The sequence below is a fragment of the Sitophilus oryzae genome, unplaced genomic scaffold (assembly GCF_002938485.1).
Source record: "Sitophilus oryzae breed Bouriz unplaced genomic scaffold, Soryzae_2.0 scaffold_496_pilon_pilon, whole genome shotgun sequence".
NCBI classification, from domain to species: Eukaryota; Metazoa; Arthropoda; class Insecta; order Coleoptera; family Curculionidae; genus Sitophilus; species Sitophilus oryzae.
Genome location: NW_022147080.1, coordinates 705,575 through 730,244, shown reverse-complemented (window position 1 = coordinate 730,244; position 24,670 = coordinate 705,575). Strand labels below are relative to the sequence as shown.

The following is a 24,670-nucleotide window of genomic DNA, read 5'->3' as shown; positions in this document are numbered from 1 at the left end:
AAAAAATCATACAGGGTGTTCCAAAAAGTTGAATAATTGATTTACCACGATTCTGCTTAAACTACTCGACGTTTAAAGCTTATTTTTGGCAAATGTGAGAAAATTTTATCCAGTTTGTATGTTAATGGAAATTCTTGCTTTGCTTTATCATCACCATTACAAATTAATAATTCGACGCGAACGAAGTCGCGGGTACACTAGTTTAAGTGTAAAATTAATTCGCACTCTAGTGTGTAGTTGGTTTATTTATGAAGAATATACTACACATTTTCTTATATTGCTATTTTTTGACCGCAAATGGTAAAATCATAACTAAGAACTTCTCGCCCGTCGAGTGAGATGCACCCTGTACACTGCTACGCAATTCAGGATCTACGCGGATTGAGGGGCAGGGCGTAGGTAGATCGGAATATATAGGTATAGACGAGTGGCGGCATTTTGGCTTTTTTATATCGCAATTTGTAAACAGCGCTTATTTGTAAACAACCACCGTTTTTAGAGAGGTATTTTAGATACCAATCGATATTTAGAAATGTTATGACACCCTGGAAATACTACCACCGAGCACGTCATTGTTGCAACTTGCAACTGCGTTAATACGCCTGGCGGTGACCGCCTCATACTTTTTCAGATATTTAGCAATAAAATAAAGAAACCTGTTATTTTTAAGCTGTTATTTTAAGCTGTTTTTTATAAATAACTATAACAGTTTCAACTGTTATCTAAAAATAACAGTTTTGCCCATCACTACAAAATATACCAAAATTGTATCTAGATAAACAACTTCTAGTATAAAAACAGAATCGAATGTGATGTTAAACGAGTTTTACATCAAATTTGAAAACAAAGTTATTAGAAAACGTAAATGTAATAAAGCTGTAAAAAAGCGTCTGCTCGAAAATTCACCTTGGCAATCCCGTCTAAAAAGAAATATTCCCGTTACACGTTTCAACTTCCAAATAAGTTTCCCTCTCTTTTGCAATTCCGACTGCCATAATTCACGTTACAGTTTTCTTCGCAGCAACGCGCCTTGTCATATAATATACCGAAACAAATGTTTCGATGTTATCTCGTCATTCGAATTTGGTTCTTGATGTATTTCGTTATTTTACATATCGCGCCATTTATCATGTTTCGGACTTCCTGCTGCACGATTATATTTAAATTTGGGCCCGCTATTCTTTATCTTTTGTTCTCATTTAAACGGAGACATTTGCCTAAATATTTGACAAAACGTATATCATACCGTGCAAGGTTGTGATATATTCTGTATTAGATTATATTTTGTATTATAATAAGAAATATATTAAGATTGGTGTTTTTATTCAAAAATGACATTTGTCTAAAGAAATGGGAAAACGTATTTTATATCTTAGCTTAACAGATTGCAAATAAATTATATAACAAATATTTTCTTAAAAAAATCCCAGATATTACGCCACTCAAAAAGATATTTGAAAATAAATTATATTTTTGCTATTTTTACCAAAATTTATGTTTTGTTTCTGTAGAAAATTTTCCGTAGATTTTGAAGATATTATTATCCTTTATAAGCTTAAAAGCTTTGATTCTGTGAGAATTTTGATTTTTTGAATGCTTGTTTTTAAGTTTTTTTTTAGTTTTTGATGATGGTTAAAATTATGACTGCATCCAAAAATTTAATTCTAAGACTCATTTTTTGCATGTATTCAGAGCTCTAGGAGAAATATTTGTAGAACATTTTGCGTATATTTTGAAGATATAAGTTTTTGTACGCATAAAGCTTTGGTTAAAGCTTTCTAAGAATGGATTCCATTTTTTTAAACCCTTGATTGATCACTTGAGTTCTATAATATTCATATAACTAGTAGTCACAAGATCATATAATAGTTACTTAAACTTGTCTTATTAAAGTTGTATTACGTTGTATGATAAAATGTTTTATTGCGTTAAACTACGGTGCTGTATACAACACCAGTTATATAGCCTTATATGATAAAATTGTGATTAACAAAATAACTTCGCTGTAATATCTGTATTATAGAACTGGTAATGTATAATACAACCTCATTTTAAATTAAATGGTATACCTAGTTATTTATTTTGTTATTGTTGTTGTTGCAAAAGTAATATCTACGTACGAGTTTAATCAATCACAGCTATTATGAATTCTGGACAAAGTTGGAAAAAGGTTAACAAACACAGTAGTAGTTATAAAGAGCATGTAAGAAAAAAACTCCTAGAAATTATGGCAAATAATCCCGAGAATTCCCTGGGTTCCCAAAAGCCAAAATATCTCGGGTTGTCTGGCTTCTTCAAAACATTGTTGCCACGTTGATGTAAAAGTTTTACTGTAGTAATGTTTGTATTGTTTTATTGTTGTTTTTCCAAGTCCTTAGGTTGCCACTCACTCGTCAGGCATGCATGAAATGCATTGCGTGCTTGAATCCATAAAAATCTGATCATGTTTGTTAGTTTAAATACTAATCAAATGAGATTTGGCAACATCTATTGGTCACCAATCTGAATATGTCCAAAATAGTTCTATAGTGTCTGGAAATTCTGCGTAATGATAGATATTTATCCTATACCGTTTTATTTTACAACAAAGAATTATTTAAGGGATGCATTTATAATAAAATGGTTGCATTATAATTCGCCATGTTTAAGGCAGAATTTTTATATGGCCCATGGCCGCCATTATATGAAGCAAAATTAAGAACATCAAAATACATTTTAAAATGTTATTTTTGAGAACTATTTTGTGATAAGATTCCCACATACAGTAATAAAGTGTTTAATTAAATTAAAAACAAGAATTTTTGAAAATTTTATTTTATTTTATTGTATAATTTATACGTAAACCTTAATCGAAATTAAAGCGCTTTAATTTTTTGCCAAATACATACCTATAATCTACCAGTAAAATTTTCGGCGCAACAAAAATTGTCCCTACTTTTCAAACCCTATTAATGATTTTTTATATTACATATTTGTTGCACCTTCTGGCTCTACCCGCCATTTTCATTGTAAAGTTTCCTTTTTAACAATCCACATCCTCTAGATTCATTTTACGACACGCTTAAAATATAATTTGCTCCTAATATTCTTCGGTAAAAAATAAAATACTCTTTTACCTCGCTAAATGATCAAATGTTTTTATTATTCTGTTTCTTAGATGTGACCACGTAATACACAATAAAACTAGTTTTATATTAGTTATATGACGCTGTGTAAAATAGTTGCATAAGAGTTGTATACCTTTTTTATAGAACTTCTATAGTACTAAACGGTTGTATAAAAATGGGCCTTTCTTGGTTGTAAAGCTATCATATTACGGTCTTATAGCACGTTATATGAATTGAGATATCCTATAAACATTTTCACATAGCTGTTTATACAGCCTTTATAAAATAAAATTTGCTACAGCTTGGGTAGTTATACAGTGCACAGAATACAAAAAGCATGCATAACATTTTCATATATTTTAAAGTTTAATATATTATTTGTTCTAACGGGCTGATTTCGATGATTTTTGAGCAATTTGTAGCTAAATTATTTTATTTTTTAGTCCCTTAATAAGTTAAAAATGAATATTTTCGTCTGTATACGAGGGAAAACAAAATGTTGATATTTTGGTGAAAGTTTGAAACACCCTGTAAAATATGTTAACAAAGCAAGGAATTTAGAAATCATTTTATTATCTAGGTACGAATTTTTTCGATAGTTTTTTAGTAGTGGGAATTGGCCGGTTCTAGACCACAAGATACAGATACACCCGGGGGAATAGGCCGGTTCTAGACCACAAGATACAGATACACCCCTTTCCACCCCTCACCCCTCATTCTCTGGTTGTCCCCCCACCCACGATCCTGACTCGAAAGATACAACATCCTCCCACCGTTTGCTATCCCCTTTCCCCTTCGCTTGCATAAGGACATAAATCTAAGAAAATTCACCATCACTGAACCTTTTATTCACTACCTACAAAAGCATCAAAGAAGTTTGGTGGTTTCAGTACTTACAATCTCCGACAAACAAAAATCAATCATAATTCAAAAAGATCATCAGTATTTTAAAATGAGTTGTGCTAGTGCAAATATTTTGTTAGCACATATTAATGGTAAAAAACAACTTACAGATTTTACCACAGAAGAACTGAAATTGCTACCATTTGAGTATTTAATAAAGAATGCAAATCCTATTGAACTTTTAAATATATGGGGGAAATTACCAATGGATTATAAAGATCACTTTTATCTGCAGATTAAATTACCATGTTTCGTACATTACAATCGTCCGGAATGGAGAACCCACTTTGATGGACCAGTCAGTGCACAAGAGAAATGCTATTTTTGTAATCAATTTCTATAACAAATTGTGTTGTAAAATAAACAACAAAATTAATAAAAAATAGGATGGATAATTTTTTTAAATTTCTTGTACAAAATCCTCCTCATTCTCTGATTGCAAAATCCCTTGACCACTATCCCCCTACCCTTATATCCCGCTCTGTCATGGCGAACGATGCATTCCTTTAGTAGCTTATATTAGTCATCAACCAGTCTGTTTGTATATCATAAATATTCAGTAGTGTTTTACGATATTTTAACGGTTTTTTTAATTGAAATCATCTGTTTGTGCACCATAAATATTCATTATTGTTATGAGGGTTCGAAATCGTCCTCCCAGACAAATTTATGTATTTTTTATTATATATATAATCTAGGCAATAATATTTCTAACAAAACATAGTACCGTGCTGCATAAATTAGAATTATTCTCATCGGTAGAAACCAATGAAAGAAATAAGACACTGTGTGAATTAAAAAATATAAAATTGATTTGTTTTCTCCCACTAAAAATTAATTTTTCTCAAAGTAGTTAAATATTACTTATCATACCATAATACTCTTAATGTATTTTCACTAATGTTCAATTTGTATAAAAAAATTATAAGTAAATACGGTTAAAAAAAGGATTAGTTTTATCTAAATCATAAGATTTGTTTATTTAAAAAAATACAAGAGGATTATAATGGAGAACATAAAATAAAAAAGATCATAAACTTACAGAAAATACATATGAAATATATATAAGAAGTTAGTTTATAATAATTACAATTAAAACAAAACATAGGATTAGGTATTTGTTTATTAAAAAAAACAAGACGATTATATGGGAATAAGATTTGTTTATTTAAAAAAGAGGATTATATTGGAAAACTTAAAATATAAAAGATCAAAAACTTACAGAATCTACATATGAAATATATATAAGAAGTTAGTTTATAATTAATTACAATTAAAACAAAACATAGGATTAGGTATTTGTTTATTAAAAAATACAAGATGCGATTATTGGGAAAACCTAAAATACAAAAGATCAAAAACTTACAGAATCTACATATGAAATATTATATAAGAAGTTAATTTATAAATTAATTACAATTAAAACAAAACATAGTATTAAATATTTGTTTATTTTAAAAAAAAGAGGATTATATTGGAAAACCTAAAATACAAAAGATCAAAAACTTACAGAATCTACATATGAAATATTATATAAGAAGTTAGTTTATAAATTAATTACAATTAAAACAAAACATAGTATTAAATATTTGTTTATTAAAAAAAAGAGGATTATATTGGAAAACCTAAAATACAAAAGATCAAAAACTTATAGAAACTACATACGAAATATTCAATGTTGGTAAATAATTTTTGGCATAAGAAGTTAGTTTATAATTAATTACAATTAAAACAAAACATAGGATTAGGTATTTGTTTATTAAAAAATACAAGGGGGTTATATACATACATACATACATACATACAGCCGTTACTCGCTGACGAGTATTCGACACACATAAAGAAAATGGTCACGCAAGGCGTTTTCTTTCATGAGCTTTTCTGTGACTGAAAAGCCCGATACGTGATGTTATCTGCCTACCGCACTCCGGACATTCAAAAATCTCATTGCTTTGTTGCCTCTCTACTTTTTGGTTGCCGCTGTTAACTGAGTTTACAACCCTTCTCCATTGAGTTCTATTGTGAGCTGCTTTTTCCCACTCATTCTGCATGTTAATTCCCTTTAAATTTTCGTGGAAAATGTCCTTGTATCTTTTCAGTTGTCCACCCGGCCTCCTCTTACCGTCCACAAGCTCACCGTAAAGCAGAGATTTTGGTATGCGGTTTTCTTGCATTCTGCATACGTGACCAGCCCATCTTAAGCGGGATTTTGTGACCATGACTTCAATACTCTCGCAGTTAGATTTTTCAAGGACCGATACGTTTGAGACATGATGGAACCACCGGACTCTTAAGAGTTGTCTAAGGTGTCTCTGTTGCAACTTGTTCAATGCGTTCATGTGTCGGCGGTAAGGCACCCAGGTTTCGCTCCCATATATCATGGTGGGGATTATAATTGCTCGGTATACTGCAAGTTTTGTTTTTGTACTCAAGTCATGATTGTAGAAAACCCTGTCTTTTAATTTCCAGAATGCTCTTGAGGCGCTACTAATCCTGTGCTGAATTTCAGAGTCAATATTGGCCTTTTCCGAAATCAAACTGCCAAGGTAATTGAATTCCGCCACATATTCGAATAGTTCTTCTCCGATTTTTATAGCATTGTTGTGATCTTCCGGGGGAGTGCACATGATTTTAGTTTTGCCGATGTTCAGCTTAAGGCCCAAAGCCTCGTATGCCCAGGTATATGTGTTCAACATTTCTTGTAATTGTTGTACCGTGTTTGCAACTAGAGCGCAGTCGTCAGCGTATTGAAGTTCTGTGATAAATTTTGTACGTGTTTTTGCCCTGAGTCTTTTTATGTTGAACAGACCGCCGTCATATCTGTATCTAATGCCTAATCCTCTCTCCTGCAGTTTGCTGTCCACTATAATGGAGAGCGCTGCCATGAATATGTTGAATAGGAGAGGCGCTAAGACACATCCCTGCCTAACTCCTGTATTTGTTAGGAATGGGTCGCTCAGTGATCCATGATGTGACACTCTTGACTTGTTGTTGTTATGGAGGCTTTTACACACTGTAAGAAATTTGTTGGGTACACCGATCTTTTCCATAATTGCCCAAAGCGCATCTCTGTTCACAGAGTCGAAGGCTTTTGTTAGATCGATGAATGCAACATAAAGTTTAGACTGCTGCTCTTTTACTTTTTCCTGTAGTTGACGGATAGAAAATATGGAATCGACGGTGCCGCGGTTGGTACGAAAACCCGTTTGCGATTCTGGAAGAATTTTTTCTATATGTGGGTGCAGGCGGTTTGACATTATTTTTGCAAGAATTTTTCCGCCGATAGCCAATAGCGAAATTCCCCGATAATTTCCGCAGTCTGATGCACTTCCTTTGTTCTTAAATAAATATATTCACTATATTCGCATTGCGAAAATCCTGAGGTACCTCTCCGCTTTCCCATACGACATCAAAGAGAGCCTTAAGATGACCAATAAGTTCTTTACTTGCACACTTATAGATTTCCGCCGGAATATCGTCACAGCCAGCTGATTTGTTGTTTTTAAGCTGTGTTATGGAGGTCTTTATTTCTTGTTCTGTTATTGGGATGTCTAATACATCGAGGCTGTTATACTGAGGTATTGTGTTTAATGCTTCCATATTGGGGTTGTTTTCTTGGTTAAGGATATGGCTGTAATGTTCTTTCCAGCGATTTCTAATTTGTTCTTCCTCTTTAGAAGTTCGCCATTTTGAGCCATGATTGGGCAGCTTACCTTCTTAGTTGGGCCGTATACTTCTTTTTACAGCCTCGAAGAATTTACGATAATCCTGATGCGTGGCGTACTCTTGAATCTGATTCGCTTTTGTGACCACCAGTTATCCTTTACTTGGCGCAGTTCTCTTCGAAGCGTGTTGTTGGCTGCTTTAAAGTTGTCTACCAGTCTTGGATTATGTGGATTTGCAGTGACGGCTTGATATGCTCTATGCTTTTGTTCCAACAAAGCCTGTATATGCGGTTGATTTTCGTCAAACCAGTCTGGTTGTTTCTTTTTGTTCGACTTTCCCAGTACTGCTTCGCTGGTTTTATGAATCGCATCCCTTAATTATGTCCAGCCTTGTTCAGCTTCCAATACTGAGATTGAAGTTATCGGTGGAAGTGATTCTTTGATGGCTTCCCGGAGGGCGTCGGCGGTATTGTTGTTTTCTAGACCCCGTACGTTCAATCTGGTCATGTTGTTTTGCTTTTTACAGCGTGGATGTTTGGGTTTTAACTGGATTTTCATTTTTGAAATTAAAAGTCGGTGGTCAGTGCCGCATTCGGCATCTACTCTAGCTTTTGTGAGCCTAACATCTTTTAGATGCGTCCTTCGAACGATTATGTGGTCCAATTGATGCCAGTGGCCTGATCTAGGATGTTTCCAAATCAAACCTTTAAACTTGTCCTTCAACATGAACCACGTATTGGTGATGCAAAGATTATACTCTGCGCATGTTGTTAATAAGCGTTCACCATTGCTATTTGCGTTTCCCATTCCATGTTTTCCCAATACGTCAGGCCATATTTCCTGTTGTTTGCCTACACGGGCATTAAAGTCACCTAGCAAGATGATTCGTTCGTGCTTTGGAATTCGTTAAGGGCATTTTGTAAAGCTTGGTAAAATTTATCCTTATCTTCGATTTTAGCGTCAAGGGTGGGAGCGTAGGCACTAATGATGTTGACGTAAGTTTTGTCTGATATGGGGTACCTTAGGGTCATAAGACGTTCTGAGACACCAATAGGTACTTCTGTTAACTTGGTGGCGATTTCGTTTTTGATCGCAATGCCTACACCATGAATTCTCCTGTGTGTTGCGGGATGACCTTTCCAAAAGAAGGTGTAATGCTCCTCAGTGAGACCACCTTCATCTGCAAAGCGTGTTTCGCTTAGAGCGGCAACATCTATATTTAATCGGTGGAGTTCCTGTGAGACCAGTGCTGTTCTTCTCTCTGGTCGATTTGAATTTATCTTGTCCAGTAGAGTGCGGACGTTCCACGCCGCGAACGTGAAACATTGATGTTTTTGTTTCTCCGATGATACGCTCGAGTAGGCACCCCTACCGGAGATCCGATTGAGGGGGTATTTTACCACGATAATTTTGTCCCACTCGAATGTTCCATCATTGCTGTGTGTAAGCTGCGTGAAAAGGTTTAACTGTGGCGGTTACGCTGCCGCACAGTTATGGCTGCAACTGTAGCACGGGATGGCTATGGCACAGTGAGGACTGCGACGATAGTTCCCTTGTGCTACGTTCTCGGCCGGCTAGGTGTATTTTATTACTCCTTTTCCCCAGAAGATGGTAGGTCTGAGGGTTGTATAAGGTTATACCGCCTATACTCGGACGTCAGAGCCTCGTATGTGTAAACAGGGTGCACCACGTGAAGGTGAGGTTGACTTTTGGGTAAGCTAGGCTATATGTATCGCTTCAATACCCCTTGCACCCTAAGGGGGTTATATGAGACAACCTAAAATACAAATTTTAAAGCGTAAAGTTATGACAAATGTTAATATGATTAAACAAAATTATAATAGCAAATATATTTTGATGAACACTTTTACATTCTAATACATATATTTTTTAGATTTCTAATATTTCAAATAATTTCTCTTGTTGGGATAATAGATTATAATTATTAAGTGTAATAGTTTCACGTCGTTTTAAAATAGCTAAACAGTGTTTGCATTTAGTAATTAATTCCAAATATGTATTAAGTTTTTTAGTTATTAATTCCGTTTTTTGTTTTATTTCAGCAATTTCAAGGTCACGTTTTATAAAAAGTTGTTTCACATTATGTTTATTATTTTCTAATATAACACTTTGTGACAAATCTTGACATTGTTGTATATCCGGTTGAATTTCGCGCACAACACTTTCCGTACACATTTCTAACATATCCAAATCTTGACATTGTTGTAAATCCGGTTGAATTTCTCGCACTGCATTTTCAGTAGGTATTTTCAACATATACAAATCTTGACATTGTTGTAAATCCGGTTCAATTTCTCGCACTGCACTTTCCGTAGGCATTTCCAACATATCCAAATCTTGACATTGTCGTAAATCCGGTTGAATTTCTCGCACAGCACTTTCAGTAGGCATTTCCAACATATCCAAAACTTGACATTGTTGTAAATCCGGTTGAATTTCTCGCACTGCACTTTCAGTAGGTATTTCCAACATATACAAATCTTGACATTGTTGTAAATCCGGTTCAATTTCTCGCACTGCACTTTCAGTAGGCATTTCTAACATATCCAAATCTTGAGAATGTCGTAAATCCGGTTGAATTTCTCGCACAGCACTTTCAGTAGGCATATCTAACATATCCAAATCTTGTCATTGTTGTAAATCCGGTTGCACTTGGTTTACACTTTCACTTTCTATTTGATTTAAAGAATTTATTAACTCATTTAAAAATTCTTCATCATATTGTATGTTTGATTCAACTTGACTTGGTGAATCCACTGGTGAAATGTCATCGTATTTTTGGTCGTAATCCATTATTTGAACACCGTTCTTCGTTACAATTACTTGTTGTATTATATTAATATTTTCCATAACTTTACGCTTTAAAATTTGTATTTCAGGTTTCCCCATGACTTGAACAAACTCTTACACAATAATGATGCAAAATACGTTTTGCATGGGTTTATAAATAATGAGGGATGGTTAGAAACCGTTACAACATATGTATCTATAAAAAGATGAGGGTTAATTACGAATGCAAGCTACTAAAGGGGTACAAATTCAAACAAAGTCTATTTATTTTATGAATTCGCTAATTTGTAAATTTTATTATATATTTTATTTCATATAATAATTGCTGCTAGAACTACTTTTAAAACCCATATATTTAATTTTATAAAAAACTGAATCTCCTTTAAAATTATAGAATATAATTATCTTTAATTAGGTGCACGTCTTGATTATAGTGTGTGAAGACCAGTAAGAAAAAACTACTTGAATGTAAAAGTCGTTTGTTGTTGATGTTTTAATTATGATAAAATTTCATTCTTAATTGTACACAACATGCAATGTTCAATAACAACATATTTTAAGATATAATTTATAATAAGAAACAAAGGTACTTAGAAGCATTATTTATTTAAAAAATTACAACATTTCATTTTTTAAAATCCAAGAATTATGAGTATTGTCAAGCCCTAACCATTTTACATAAACTTTATTTCCTTTTCGCCTTAATATTTTTTCAATCAGATAAACGTCAGGATGTTTAACTTTCTGCAACTCTTCTTCATAAAAACCGCCTTGAATTTCTTCTTTTCTTTGATCTTCTAATTGATAGGTTACAGGATTAGTCATATTAACCTTTTTTATAACAAATATTTCGTTTGACCAGTTGGGTGTATATCCTTTGGAAAATAGCTCTCTATATTTACTTATCCTAACAAAATCACCAACGTTAAATTTTCGCCTACGTGGGTCAACTACTTTCATTTGACGATAAACTTTCCTTAAAATTAGTTTTTCATTATTCCTGGATATTTCATTGGGTTTGAATCCTGTTACAGAATGAATAGTATTGTTGTATTCATTAACAATTGGTTGTAATATATGTATCCACTTATAATTTCCTTGCATACTAAATTTTTTCCACATTTTATTTTTTAATGTCCTGTTTACTCTCTCTACGATAGAAGCTTTTAGATTCGAAAACGTGCTATAGTGGTTAATATTATACTGCTGCATAAGTTTTTGAAACTTTTCGTTAAAAAATTCTTTTCCCTTATCTGTTTGTAGATTTTTCGGAGGGGTTTTCGCATTGATTAGAATGTTTTCCATTGCTGTCGCAACATCCTTGCCAGTTTTTGATTTAACCGGTTGAGTCCAGACATATTTTGAAAATACATTTATAACCACCAGAATATATCTAAACCCTTTGTTAAATTTAGCATAAGGTTGCATTTCAACCAAGTCCGCTTGCCACAAATCATTAAGCCCTTTTACAATAACTCGTCTTCTTTTAAATTTTCTTCTAGCTGTCTTATGTAATTCGTTAACAACTTCGTCCTTAATATTACTCATTTTGAATCTGTGACTTTAACAGCAATCCTAAATATATAGTACGAGTAGTTGACGGTTTGGTTTAGCCAGCCTTTGGTTTATGATGGAAATATTTGTCACCACTAACAAGTGTTTGTCCAATTAGATCCAGTTGAACTAAATAGTTTGTTATTTATAAGAATTCTACACTCATATTACAATCTACCCTAGTGACTTCCGACTCTGGTAATGGAAAGGGGAAAGTAATATTATCACCATTAATTTCATAATAGTATCTTTTTTCACCATTAGGTAATTTAATATTTTTTGTTGTATTACTAAGAATCATTGGTAGTATACAAAAATACGACATGTTAGTTTCTTTGAGAATATGAGTTCCAAATTTATTTACCGTCATGGTTAAAACACAACTGATAGTTTCACTTTATTAAATACGATATTTATAGTATTATTTGAGCTTCTCGTAATTCTTCAATAATAGAAATTATTTCATTATTATGACCAGTATGACCTGCACTAACAGACCCTATTAATAGTCGCAATCTATTAACCAATTCATTGATGTTATCCCAGTATACATAGTCTGTGTTAGATTTATACATTTTTAAAGTAAGCCCTTTTCCTTTCTGAATAGCAGCTGTTGCTCTGGTTGCTCTAAATGGAGCTTTTGGTTTAGCAAAGGCTTTAGTCAATCTTTCCAGTGAAGTAATTGTTTTAGCTTTTGTAATTCCTTTTTGTTGCAAGTAAGGCCCAATTATTGTTACATATTTATGTGATCCATTTCCTTGAACTTGCTCGTTTGGATCAAAATTTCTGCGATATGCATTAGTTCTTTTCAAGATATCCATATAATTTTCTAAATCTTCCTTTTTGTAACCGATAGGTTCTTTTTTAAAAAGTAATTCATATAAGCCGATCGTTCCGGGATATGTTATACCTTCCACATTAATATCTTTACCAATTATTTCTACAGGCTTTTGCGTTAGACCCAAAAAAAAATTATCTCTTTCGAGATCATGAATTATTCCATAATTATGATCAAACTTAGATTTGGTGTCCTTCACACCTTCATCAATGTATGATCGTGGTAATTCATGAAAATCTTCTAACCATTCTTGATACCCTGGAGTGTCAACATATTGAAGAATTGTTTCTTTAGTTTGTTCCAAAATATCAGATAAATTTAAATTTTCTATCGTGCTTTCATTCGGTGTTTCAGCTAAAACACTAGTCTCTTGAACAGATTCTCATGTTGAAGTGTTACCATAAAACTTTGTTAAAGTATTTATAGGGATTACTTGATTATTTTTTCTCAGTTTTGCAATGCTTGTACCTCATATAGGAAGCGCAAAGGTTACAGTTAGTAAACACATTCTAATAAGCTCCCTGTTGAACTTCATATACCAGGATATAATTTTTGTGGACCAGGAACGCATGAAAAAGGATAAATAGGGGGAGACGTTGGCATAAACTCCTTAGATGATGCTTGTAAGGAGCACGATATAGCATACTCTCAGTCTTCGGATTTGTTAAGAAGACACGACGCGGATAAAATATTATCAATATTGGTAAAGTTAACACTATTTGTATTGATTGCAACATTTGTGTAGGATCGTTTAGTAATGGTAAACCTGTACACATCATTCATCAATTTTTTCCTGCAGTAGCTCCAGGCTATAAAATAGTGGAATCCCCACTACCCATATTATATTTTCCCGTCAGCGTTAAAACAGTCAACAACATTACCGTAAAAATAATCGATCAGAACGGAGATCTTATTAATTTTCGAAACGAAACAATTACGGTTAGACTACATTTAAAAAGCGACAATAATGGTTATCAGATATAATAGACCAACACCACCAGCTGTTATTATTAAACGATATAAAAAGACTAAATCTAGTTGTAAGAATAGTATTAAACGATCCTCTGAGAAGCTAACACCAGAAAATCGTCAATTTCTCCAATCTTTGGGGTTTAAAGTCTTACAATAATGGATATACTTAATGTAACAGAAAAACTCTATGTAGACAATTCAATAGTTAGTACTGAATTACATACATATCAGCCATTGATCTCTTCGAAATTCGATTATAACGATGAAATACGAATACCAATTCAAGAACTTGATGCTTATACGCTACCTTCAGAAAGTCTTTTATATATTGAGGGAGCTCTTTTAAATAATGAAGGCAAATACACAAAAAAATTAAAGTTTGTTAATAACGGCATTGCATTTCTATTTAGAGAAATTCGCTTTGAACTTAACGGGGTTACTATAGATTCTGTAAGGAATGTTGGGTTAGCTTCAACTTTAAAAGGATACCTTTCTTTCAATACCAATGAGAGCATTAAACTGCAGAATGCTGGATGGTTCCCAGACAGAAAAGAAGGTGATAGAATCTTGGTAGATGACAATGGAAAATTTAATGTATCTATACCCCTAAAAATACTTCTTGGTTTCTTTGAAGATTATAAGAAAATTATTTTAAATATGAAACAAGAGTTGGTCCTAATTAGGGCTAGTAATGACTTAGATGCCGTTTTCTTTAAAGATGATACAACCCCTCCAACAACTACTGTTGAAACGCCAAAGGTTTCAATTGATAAACTATTTTGGAAAATCCCTCATATTACAGTCGATATTCCTCAACAACTTGCTCTAACTAAGATATTAGAATCAAACAAAGAACTTTTAATTGGATTTCGAAGTTGGGAAATTATTGAATATTCCTCATTACCTGAGACCACTCGTCACACATGGCCAGTAAAAACCACTAGTAAACTCGAAGCTCCTCGTCATGTCATAATTGCATTCCAGATAGATATAGGACAAGTTACTAAAGATATGAGTCAATTTGATAATGTTGATTTATCTAATATCCGAATCTTTTTAAATTCCGAAAGATATCCATATCATGACCTATATTTAAATTTTAAAGAGAACAAATATTCTGCTTTATATGAAATGTATGCTGATTTTAGGCACTCTTATTATGGAACTTCTATTGAACCAATGTTTAGTCCGGAAAAATTTAAGAGTATTTGTCCAGTTACACATATTGACTGTTCTCATCAAAAAGAATTCCTACAAATAGGATCTATTGTAATGAGAGTGGAATTTGAAACAAATGCTAATATCAAAAAAGAAACATCTGCTTATTGTCTGATTTTGCATGACAAAGTATTTAGTTATAACCCCTTAACAAAAATTGTAAAACTCTAACTACATAAATATAGAAACTGATCAACATCAAATATCAGTATGAATACAAAACTGGAACTACGTGTGTCTGAATATTTAAAAAAATTAAAGAGATTGAAACAACAAATACAAAATTACTCCAACAAAAAATCAATGTATATTAAATTTTCACGTATGAAAATATGAAGTTACTGGTGCTTGATGTTCAAGGATTTAAAGTAGAGAACAATCGATTTATTCCTAAAGAACTAGCAGCATATGATGGAAAAAAGATATGTCATTTCCTGTTTAAACGACCTTTTAATTTAAATCAGTTACCACCACACTTGGTCAAGGAAGCTAATTGGTTAATGCAAAATCATCATTGTCTTCCATGGTATAAAGGATATACCCCAATCCATAAGTTTTCCGATATAATCATAGATATCACTGAAGAAGTAGACCATGTATATGTAAAAGGGAGAGAGAAAGCAGAATATATAAGAAAGTACTCATTAAAACCAGTGATAGAACTCGATGAAAACCCAGCCATACAGCCAGAAGAACCTCAGTGTTCTCATCATTCAAAATTACCATGCATTTGTGCTCTAACTAACGTTTATTATTTGTATAATAATTTTTTAATGAATGAATAAAGCAAATATTTAATAACCTGAGTTTTATTTACTAACTGTACTAAACAGCAACACATATTAAAATACAGTAAAATACGGCAAACAGACAGCAAAATACAGCAAACAGGCAGCAAAATACAGCAAACAGACAGCAAAATACAGCAAACATACAGCAAAATACAGCAAACAGATAGCAAACAGACAGCAAAATTCAGCAAACAGACAGCGAAATACAGCAAACATACAGCAAAATACAGCAAACAGACAGCAAAATACAGCAAACAGACAGCAAACAGACAGCAAACAGACAGCAAAATACAGCAAACAGACAGTAAAATATAGCAAACAGTTTTCTGATGGGATTAAATAAAACACACATATAAAATAAAAAATTTATTCGTTTACATTTTCTTCAGACATATCTTTGGGTATAAATTTTTTGACTTCATTCAAAAAGTGATTTAGATCCAGCTCTTTAATTCTATTTGTGAAAGTTTTTATATCTGATGTGTTTAAATATATATCACAAGCTTCAACTCCCCTTCGATATTTTTTAGCAATTTCTTTACACTCTTCAGCAGTATAGAATTTCTCCATACCATAAACAGCTTCATGGTCCGCATCAAATTCTAAGTTTTCAAAATGCTCTTTTAAATTTTCCACAGCAGATATCAAGTCGTAAGCTGGTGTCACTTTTACGTATGCCATCCACATCTTGACTGAAAGATACTGAGTAAACTAGCGGTATTAAGTACTAAATTTAAGTGGTGGGGGGAAATAAAATGGATAGTTGAATGAATAAATTTTATTTTTTAATGATACTTTTCACAAACTCATTGCATGCAAAAGTTTCTACATCTTCTATAACACAATCAGGATAAAATTGTAGTAACTCGAGTACACAGCAAACATTAGCACTGTTTGGATTAGGTGTGATTACATCATAAATATTTTTAATCAAATCTCCATTTTGCAGGGAGACTCCACTAACGATAGTATTATAATATTTTGAAAATTCTTGAAATTTCAACATATCAAAACGATATTTCACCAAATTCACTAAATTTACAAGTTCGTTTATGGTATCACCAGCTAAGTATAATTCGTTTCCTCCGTCTTGAGTTATCTTGATAACTCTTGAATCACCCATAAAGATAAAATGTATCTCGTATCCATCTCCTTGCATAGGTTACCAACCATAGCTGTTGGAGTAAATAAAGCTCAACATTATCCCTTGATTGTTTAAAAACGAGATCCACTGATCTTCATTGAAAATTATATGTTGATTGTATTTGTATCCTCCAAGCTTAATTACTGGAGTATATTTCCTTTCCAATAAAAATCCAACGCTAACCCATTTGGATCTTGATTTATTAATATAATATACTGATTCACTAATTAAAATCTCGCTGCGCTTATTTCTAAATTCTTCAACTTTTTTAATTTGTTTATCGAGCGATACACTAGTACACTAGTTGATAGCTGGTTGTAAAAGTTTGCCTGATACATTTTAAGGTTATATTAAGAGCAGTGTTGTAAACAGAATGCTTGCAAATATTTTTGTCACTGATTAAATAACCAAGAACAAAATGGAAAGGGGATTGTATTGATGGGAGGATACAAAATGAAACGGGGTTATCGTTATTAATTTATCTTTGTGAAATACCAAAGAGAATTGAAACTACCAGTAATATCACTAATACACCGGCTAATGTAAAGAGTATGGTGTATGAATAATCAGAGTTCTGTTTTACATTGTGAAGAGAACAATTTGTTGTTTTAATTTCGTACCATGAAGAAAATATTCGAGATCTATTTGGATAGACGTGCAAAATTTTAAAAATGTATGATTAGTGGTATTTAAATCATAAGAAAATACATTCATATCATTTATTCGGGAAAAATTCATAGGTTTATAACATTGTGGATATGTTTCTATTTTACTCTCATTTAAGCAAATATATTGAAGGTATACATTTGGCGGTTTATGTACATATAGGATATTTCCCAAGATGGAGAATAACAGTATTGCCTTTACTGCTTCTATTTTAGAAGGGATTCAGCCGTAAACTAATGAAAAATTAAACAATTTTATATTTTTATATACATTTATTTTAATAATTTTATATACATTTAATATAATACATCATCATACATTATACTGTTTAAAATATCTATAGCATCATTAACATCTTTATCATCAGTAGTACTCGCATTTTTATGCCCCCAGGCTAAAGTTCTAAAACTTCCAGGAATTATACATCGCTTGTCATCATTAGGTGATAATACAACTTTCATTTTTTAATTGTGTATACATATCATGCATTATTGATTTAAAAATATTCATATTTCTAAATTTAATAATAGAATTTTGAACAACGTCTTTATAATCTTCTGAAGTAATAGAATTTTGAATTACATATTTTTTTACTCCCTTTGCTTTTCTCTCAGATTTATTTTCTAGATTTACACAGTAAGCCTTTGCTCCTGTTACATAAAAACTTAGAATAGGTTTACCAGCAAATTCATCCTTCATTCGACCCAAGACAGATTTATTTTTAGTTATTTTATATACATTATTTTCATCATAGTTGGATGTATCAAATTTATGTAAATTTTCTTGCATATCTTGGTAAAAATTTTCTGTTTTTACATATATCACCAAACTGTCTGTATCGGTGTACAATAAAATTGCATTTTCACCATATTTATTTTTTATATAATCGTAATAAAATTCATAAATAACACTTTTTGATAATTCTAGAACACTGAATCCAATATATATTGGTTTATCATAAGATGCTTTCGTTCTCTCCATTTGAATTGCAACCAGATTTTCAGTAAAAACCAACGAATTTTTAAAATTAGGTTTAGCAATTAATGTTTTTGCTCCACACTGTTTACCTTTATTTTTCCAGTGAGTTATCAGTTTAATATCCACACGTTTATCAACATTTTCCAAAGATTTACCATTAATAGAATTATTAAATAACTTATAACAATCCTTTTCTAGTTTGTTTTTAGATTTATTTCTCATTTCAGTATTTAGATCAATATATGGTTTAAGAAACGGTGACTGTCTAAATTTAATTGCTCTATGAATTTTTATTAATTCAAGACCATTTTTTAGCGCCTGCTGAAGATTTTGATAGTGGATTGTATACTTTTCTTTGTTTTCTAAATTGCAAATTAATTTTTTTTCAGTAGAACCAGGTGCACAAATATTTTCAGCCAAAAATGGTAATTCATTGTGTTTATCATGTAATTTTTTTGGATAATTAATATCTACTTCAAATACATAGCCGTAATCTGAATATTGTGATATAGACATTATATCAAGATTTTTAATTTCATCTTTTGATAACCAAGTGAAATCTCCTACAGGCAGGTACTGGCTCATACTATGTCCATACAAGTTTGTTGCATCTAAATACATAATATAAGAATTGTGTTTTGAAGAGTCAAAATTTGGAATAAAAGGGTTATTAGCTTCAGCTTTTCGAACACTACAATGACAAATACCACCTCTTATACTATTTTTAAAAAAATAAATCATGTCAATATCAGTCAACAATTCTAATTTTACATCTGTTGTTCGTAACATCGCATCCCAACTTAAACCTGGAGCTGTATAGTAATGAGCTGGATCCAAACAATAGATGTTCATAGACACATTTCGAAAGGCTTCAAAGAAATCTGTTAATATTAGAACATCAGACACAAGATAAATTTTTGTATAATCCATTAAATTTTGACAATTGAATAAATTCCACACATTAATGGCTCTATCATAATCTTTTTGATCAATAGGTTCTTCTCTAAGTGTATCATAAAAATTATCAATACTTGGTAGTTTAGTTTCATATAATTTATCAATAGAATTCACATATGAATAAGGATAAATTCCCTTCTTTCTTACTTCATCAAACTGTTTTGTTTCCTGGAAATATTTTTTTATTTCAATACACTGATCTGGATCTAAACTTTCTCCTAAGTTTTCCAAAGAAGAGTTAACAAAACGAAAGGAATCCAAAAATCTTAATTTGACATAAACATTTTTATCTTTTTTTTTTCTTTAGTTTTCTTTTTATCTACCAAAATTGATTTTGAGAATGAAATATATTTTTCCTTTGTTTGAGCTATTACATCAATTTGATCATTTTCTTTACAAAGATGTTTAATATACAGATGAAGATCATAATTTAAATTATGAGAAAATACTGGAATAAATCCTGGATTATCTTTGAAATTAAGGTTGCATGATCCTTGTTTAAGTGTATTTGTGTACACATGAGTATGTGCAGGACCGCGATATTTTCCCGTGAAATGATTGTGATCCTTGGCCTTAACTTCTCCAGGTTTAAACGGTTGTTGACAAATATGACAAATTTTGCTATCTCTAAATGTAACTTTCTCTTCCTCAGTTAATGGAAACATCGGAACTACATGTTTCAAATAATCATTATAAATTCGATGTACATGGCTCTCAATTCGTTTACAAAATTCCTCGGCCGCATAATTTCCGAAGTAATAGTCTATTACAGATAAAGAGTCGTCATATGAACATTTAATAAAATAAGCAAATGCGTACGGTTCATGTTTAAAAGTGTTAATAATATAAGATTGCAAATTATCTTCTGGTTTTTTATGATCCAAAGGTTTAAGAAAACATTCAAAATCTGCATAAATTACAAAAGGTACTCTTAACTGTTTTTGAAAATTTTCAAACTGAAGAATGTTTTCTGGAATACTTTGACCAAACTTGTTAATTTTTAAACTTTTAGTAGGAGTTTTTGTAACCACATGATTACAATCATTCCTTTGATGTATTGCTAATTTTTCATAAGAAGTAAAATAAATTAAACATCCTTCACAAAAATATTTCTTATGTTCCTTTTTATTAATTTGAGCTGATATTAATCTAGACATGTTTTTTATCCAACAATAATGATTATTTTTACCATCACTTATTAGTAACAGATTCACATGGTTTGTTAATTTTTTATCACTATAATAAAGAGGTCCAACTACTTCATGTTTTAACTTATTGTCTTCAAAAACACTCTCTAGACCATACACGTTCACGGATATTTCATTTAATTGTTCAAATTTTGATATGTCTTTTAGTTTTACTGGGAATTCTATACCTTTAAAATCGAAATGTGTAAAAAAATCAGGATATGATGTTGTTCTGTCACTATTTACTTCAACTGGAAACTTTGCGCTTATAAGACTCCATCCAAAACAAAATTGATCTTTATTTTGCACATTGATCACAGCTTTCTTATTTACTATATCTCTTGGTAAAGGAATGTATGAAGATCCTCTCATAGGATTATATCTATTTACATTGATCTCCAGATATAAAATTTTTTGTAAAGCCCATCCGGATCCATTTTCTGCGAATATAGATATTTTTTCTTTAACAGTATCGAGAAAATCATGAAAAATATTATCGAGGTTACTTCCAAAATGTATAACTTTATTTCGTGTGTTGAAAGATTTGGTCTCAATAACTTCCTTAGATTGAAGAACAAATTGACCAAACAACTCTACATTTATTTTTAGTGAATGATGTTTTATTAACTCCTCATTAATTAATTTATCAAACTTTGGTTTTATTTCTTCAAAATATTGATCAATTTTTATATAATCCTTAGATGGAAGTAACATAAAAGACACAATTCGGTTTTTAAGGGCCGATTTTATGATTCTTACATTTTCACTATTGTTTTTTATCACAACACTTTTGTGGAGATTTGATCGTAAATGTGCACTGATTTTATTTTTTATGAACCATATACCGCATTCCCGACAAAATTTTAAAGTTATTTTTGGAACTTTCTTGTCAGCTTTACACTTCTTTTCAGGAATATCTGTGATGTCATCTGCAGCCTTTCTTTTCTTAGTAATTTTTAATTCAGATCCTGAACAACTGGAACGGAAAATACATGATTCCTTTTTGTGTCTGTATACATTTGTTCTATGTTTGAAACACTTGTTACATTCACTGCACTTAAACATAACGACAACTTTTGTAGGTTTTTCGTTCTATGGGTTTGATAATTCAACTTCTAATTTTTATAAAAATCGTCTATGAAAGAAACTGCCTTCTTTACTCCATGACAAACTGATTAGTACTGGGATAACGAGTAATGATCCTATTTAAAATAAGCGGGATATAAAGGGAAGGGGGATAGCAAACGGTGGCAGGATGTTGTATCTTTCGAGTCAGGATCGTGGGTAGGGTGGGGGGACAACCAGAGAATGAGGGGTGAGGGGTGGAAAGGGGTGTATCTGTATCTTGTGGTCTAGAACCGGCCTATTCCCCCGGGTGTATCTGTATCTTGTGGTCTAGAACCGGCCAATTCCCCCGGGTGTATCTGTATCTTGTGGTCTAGAACCGGCCAATTCCCACTACTTTTGTTTTTTGATTCATCTCAATAGCTTGATTTTTATTGGAGAGATTCGCTTTTTGAATAAGACAGTAATAATTTACAGCAATTTTAGCCTTGATTTTGGATCCTTATCAACACAATTTTTGGACTTAAAACCGCAAATATGGTTGTTTATTGGTGTAATTGGTCAACAGACAATAATAATATGATTTTTCAAAGACAGTGTTACTAGGACAAAAAGCAACCCAGTGAGCAAAGTTTTATAACATTTAGGGAACGCAGACATTTGTCCAAAGAACGTATGTATCTACGTATCTGCGTTTTATTTATTTTTATCAAGCAAAAGAAGCCTGGTAACGTAACAACGACGTCGTCTAGAACACATTTCCCTTAAAGGAATAAAATACTCATTGGGAAAGGCGTGGTTTTAATGTAAACAATTACGAAAAAATGTCAGTGCCTTCTTCAAAAGCGAATATCTCTAATAAAGATAAAGCTATTGAGATAAATCAAAAAATAAACTATAGAAAAAAGACGTATCTAGATGATAAAGTGATTTTTAAATCCCTTGCTTTGTTAACATATTCCACAGGGTGTTTTTAGAAAGAGGTACTAAAAAGTCAAATAATTTAGCTACAAATTGCCTAAAAAATCATCAAAATCGGTTCACTAGAATTCAATACATATAACTTTAAAATACATGAAAATTTTAAGGTTGTAGTGCCGGTGAGTGTAGTTAGAAAATAACAATAGTTTTATTAATTTTCATGACTATATTTATAGAAACATTTTCTTTTTTAGATAAAGCGGCATCCTAAATTTGAATCAGAAGCTCCTTAAGAGAGATAAGAAGTTTTGTGTTACTCTGATAAAAAATATATAGATTTTTTGTTTACATGTGGTTTGTATATCTTGGTTACACTCGTTTTAAGGTTACACGTATTATTTGTCTGGGGATGAAAACAAAAAAATAACAAATCGAATTGTTTGCAATCCTGTCTCTGTGCTTGATTATTCCGCAGCGTATTCTGAAGAAGGATGTTTCTTGTCACATATAAAATGAATTTTATGTGAAAGAAATATCTCAGCGGTTACGAAATAAATGGCAAAAATAGACGGTAATCCTGCAAAGTGTTCGAAACGTCTTTCCCACTCCGAGAGATAAAAATGGCGCGCGTCTTGCCACTGTACATTTCCATGAATTTCTCGACGTTAAGCGAAAAATAAAGATTCCGGGATAGAAATTAGTTTATTAAAACTTTGCCAGGCACACGCCTCAAAGGAAATTAAACCTAAAGGGAGACCAATTCAGTTATTACTTCGCAAAGAGAAAGAATATACAGAAGAGAGAAACTTTGTGTTTACAGTCCAATTATTTATTTAGGTTATTTAGAACACAGAATTATGATGCAACAGACGGTTTTTAGGAGAACTTATATTCATGATAATTTATTTATTTCCAACCAAGAATTAAATTCATATCTTATTTTTTTATTATTTATTTAAACATAAAATTTAAGACTTAATTGTCACAATATTATACAGAGTGAGTCTTAAATAAGTGCAAATATTTTCAGGGCTGATAGATCTCGATAAAAGAAACATATTTTCCGAAACAAAATAACCGAGCTATTTAAGTTAAGTAATATTTTTTTTGGAAACATTTTGAGAGCCACCGGATTTTTTCTGTAATTGCATCCCTTTTAGTGCCGTAACCATAGAGTCATAATCCGTAACTATGGTAATATCAGAGATTAAGACATATACAATACAGTGGGAAAATTTGCGGTGAACAGGCAGTTCTAAAAATTTTCGAAAAATATACAGGGAAATTTAAAAGAAAATTCACGATTTTCAACATCTTTTTTTGCGAAAAAAATCTCATAGACGTGTTCCTGGGGTTGAAATATACCAGCCCTTAAAATATTTGCACTTATTTAAGACTCACCCTGTATATGCAATGGCTAAAATCAGCGGCGTAGCGTGGCGTCAATACAAGGGGATATAATAAGTAACTGCAGTTAACATTTTACCAACACAATAAAGCTATTTTCTTTTTTCAATAGAATCTTTAACTTTTAAGTTAGAAAAATCAAATATACAAAAACTGTAACAGGTTAAAAAATAATCCAACCGATTTAAAAAAGATCTAAATTTAAGTAAAAAAAAACAAAGCTGTGAACGTTATTAGGAGTAAAAATGACACTTTCTGTGACGAGGCTGTACGTTTCACATACAGGCGACCCACAAAAAGTAATTTTTACTCCGAATAGTATATGCTATTTTTTTTCAAACGCTACAAATAATGTTTTTTTCAAACGTCACAAAAGTATCAATTTTTGCGACGTGATTGACAATACAAGAAAGTAATTTCAACGCCTAGGCATAAAAGTAAAGCACATCTGAAAAAAATAGCATGTTCTATTCGGAGTAAAAATGA

General features: G+C 31.9%; 1 protein-coding gene across 1 annotated transcript; it reads left to right on the top strand.

Moving 5' to 3' along the window:
* The first annotated feature begins 14,006 nt into the window (after positions 1 to 14,006).
* Positions 14,007 to 15,239, top strand: LOC115886767. Its single transcript, XM_030906051.1, has one exon. It carries the CDS (start codon positions 14,007 to 14,009, stop codon positions 15,237 to 15,239), a length of 1,233 nt encoding a protein of 410 aa, XP_030761911.1.
* Positions 15,240 to 24,670: the final 9,431 nt, after the last annotated feature.

Bases quoted from the DNA above. Each gene is read 5' to 3' on its own strand.
- LOC115886767 (XM_030906051.1), top strand. From the start codon at position 14,007: ATGGATATACTTAATGTAACAGAAAAACTCTATGTAGACAATTCAATA.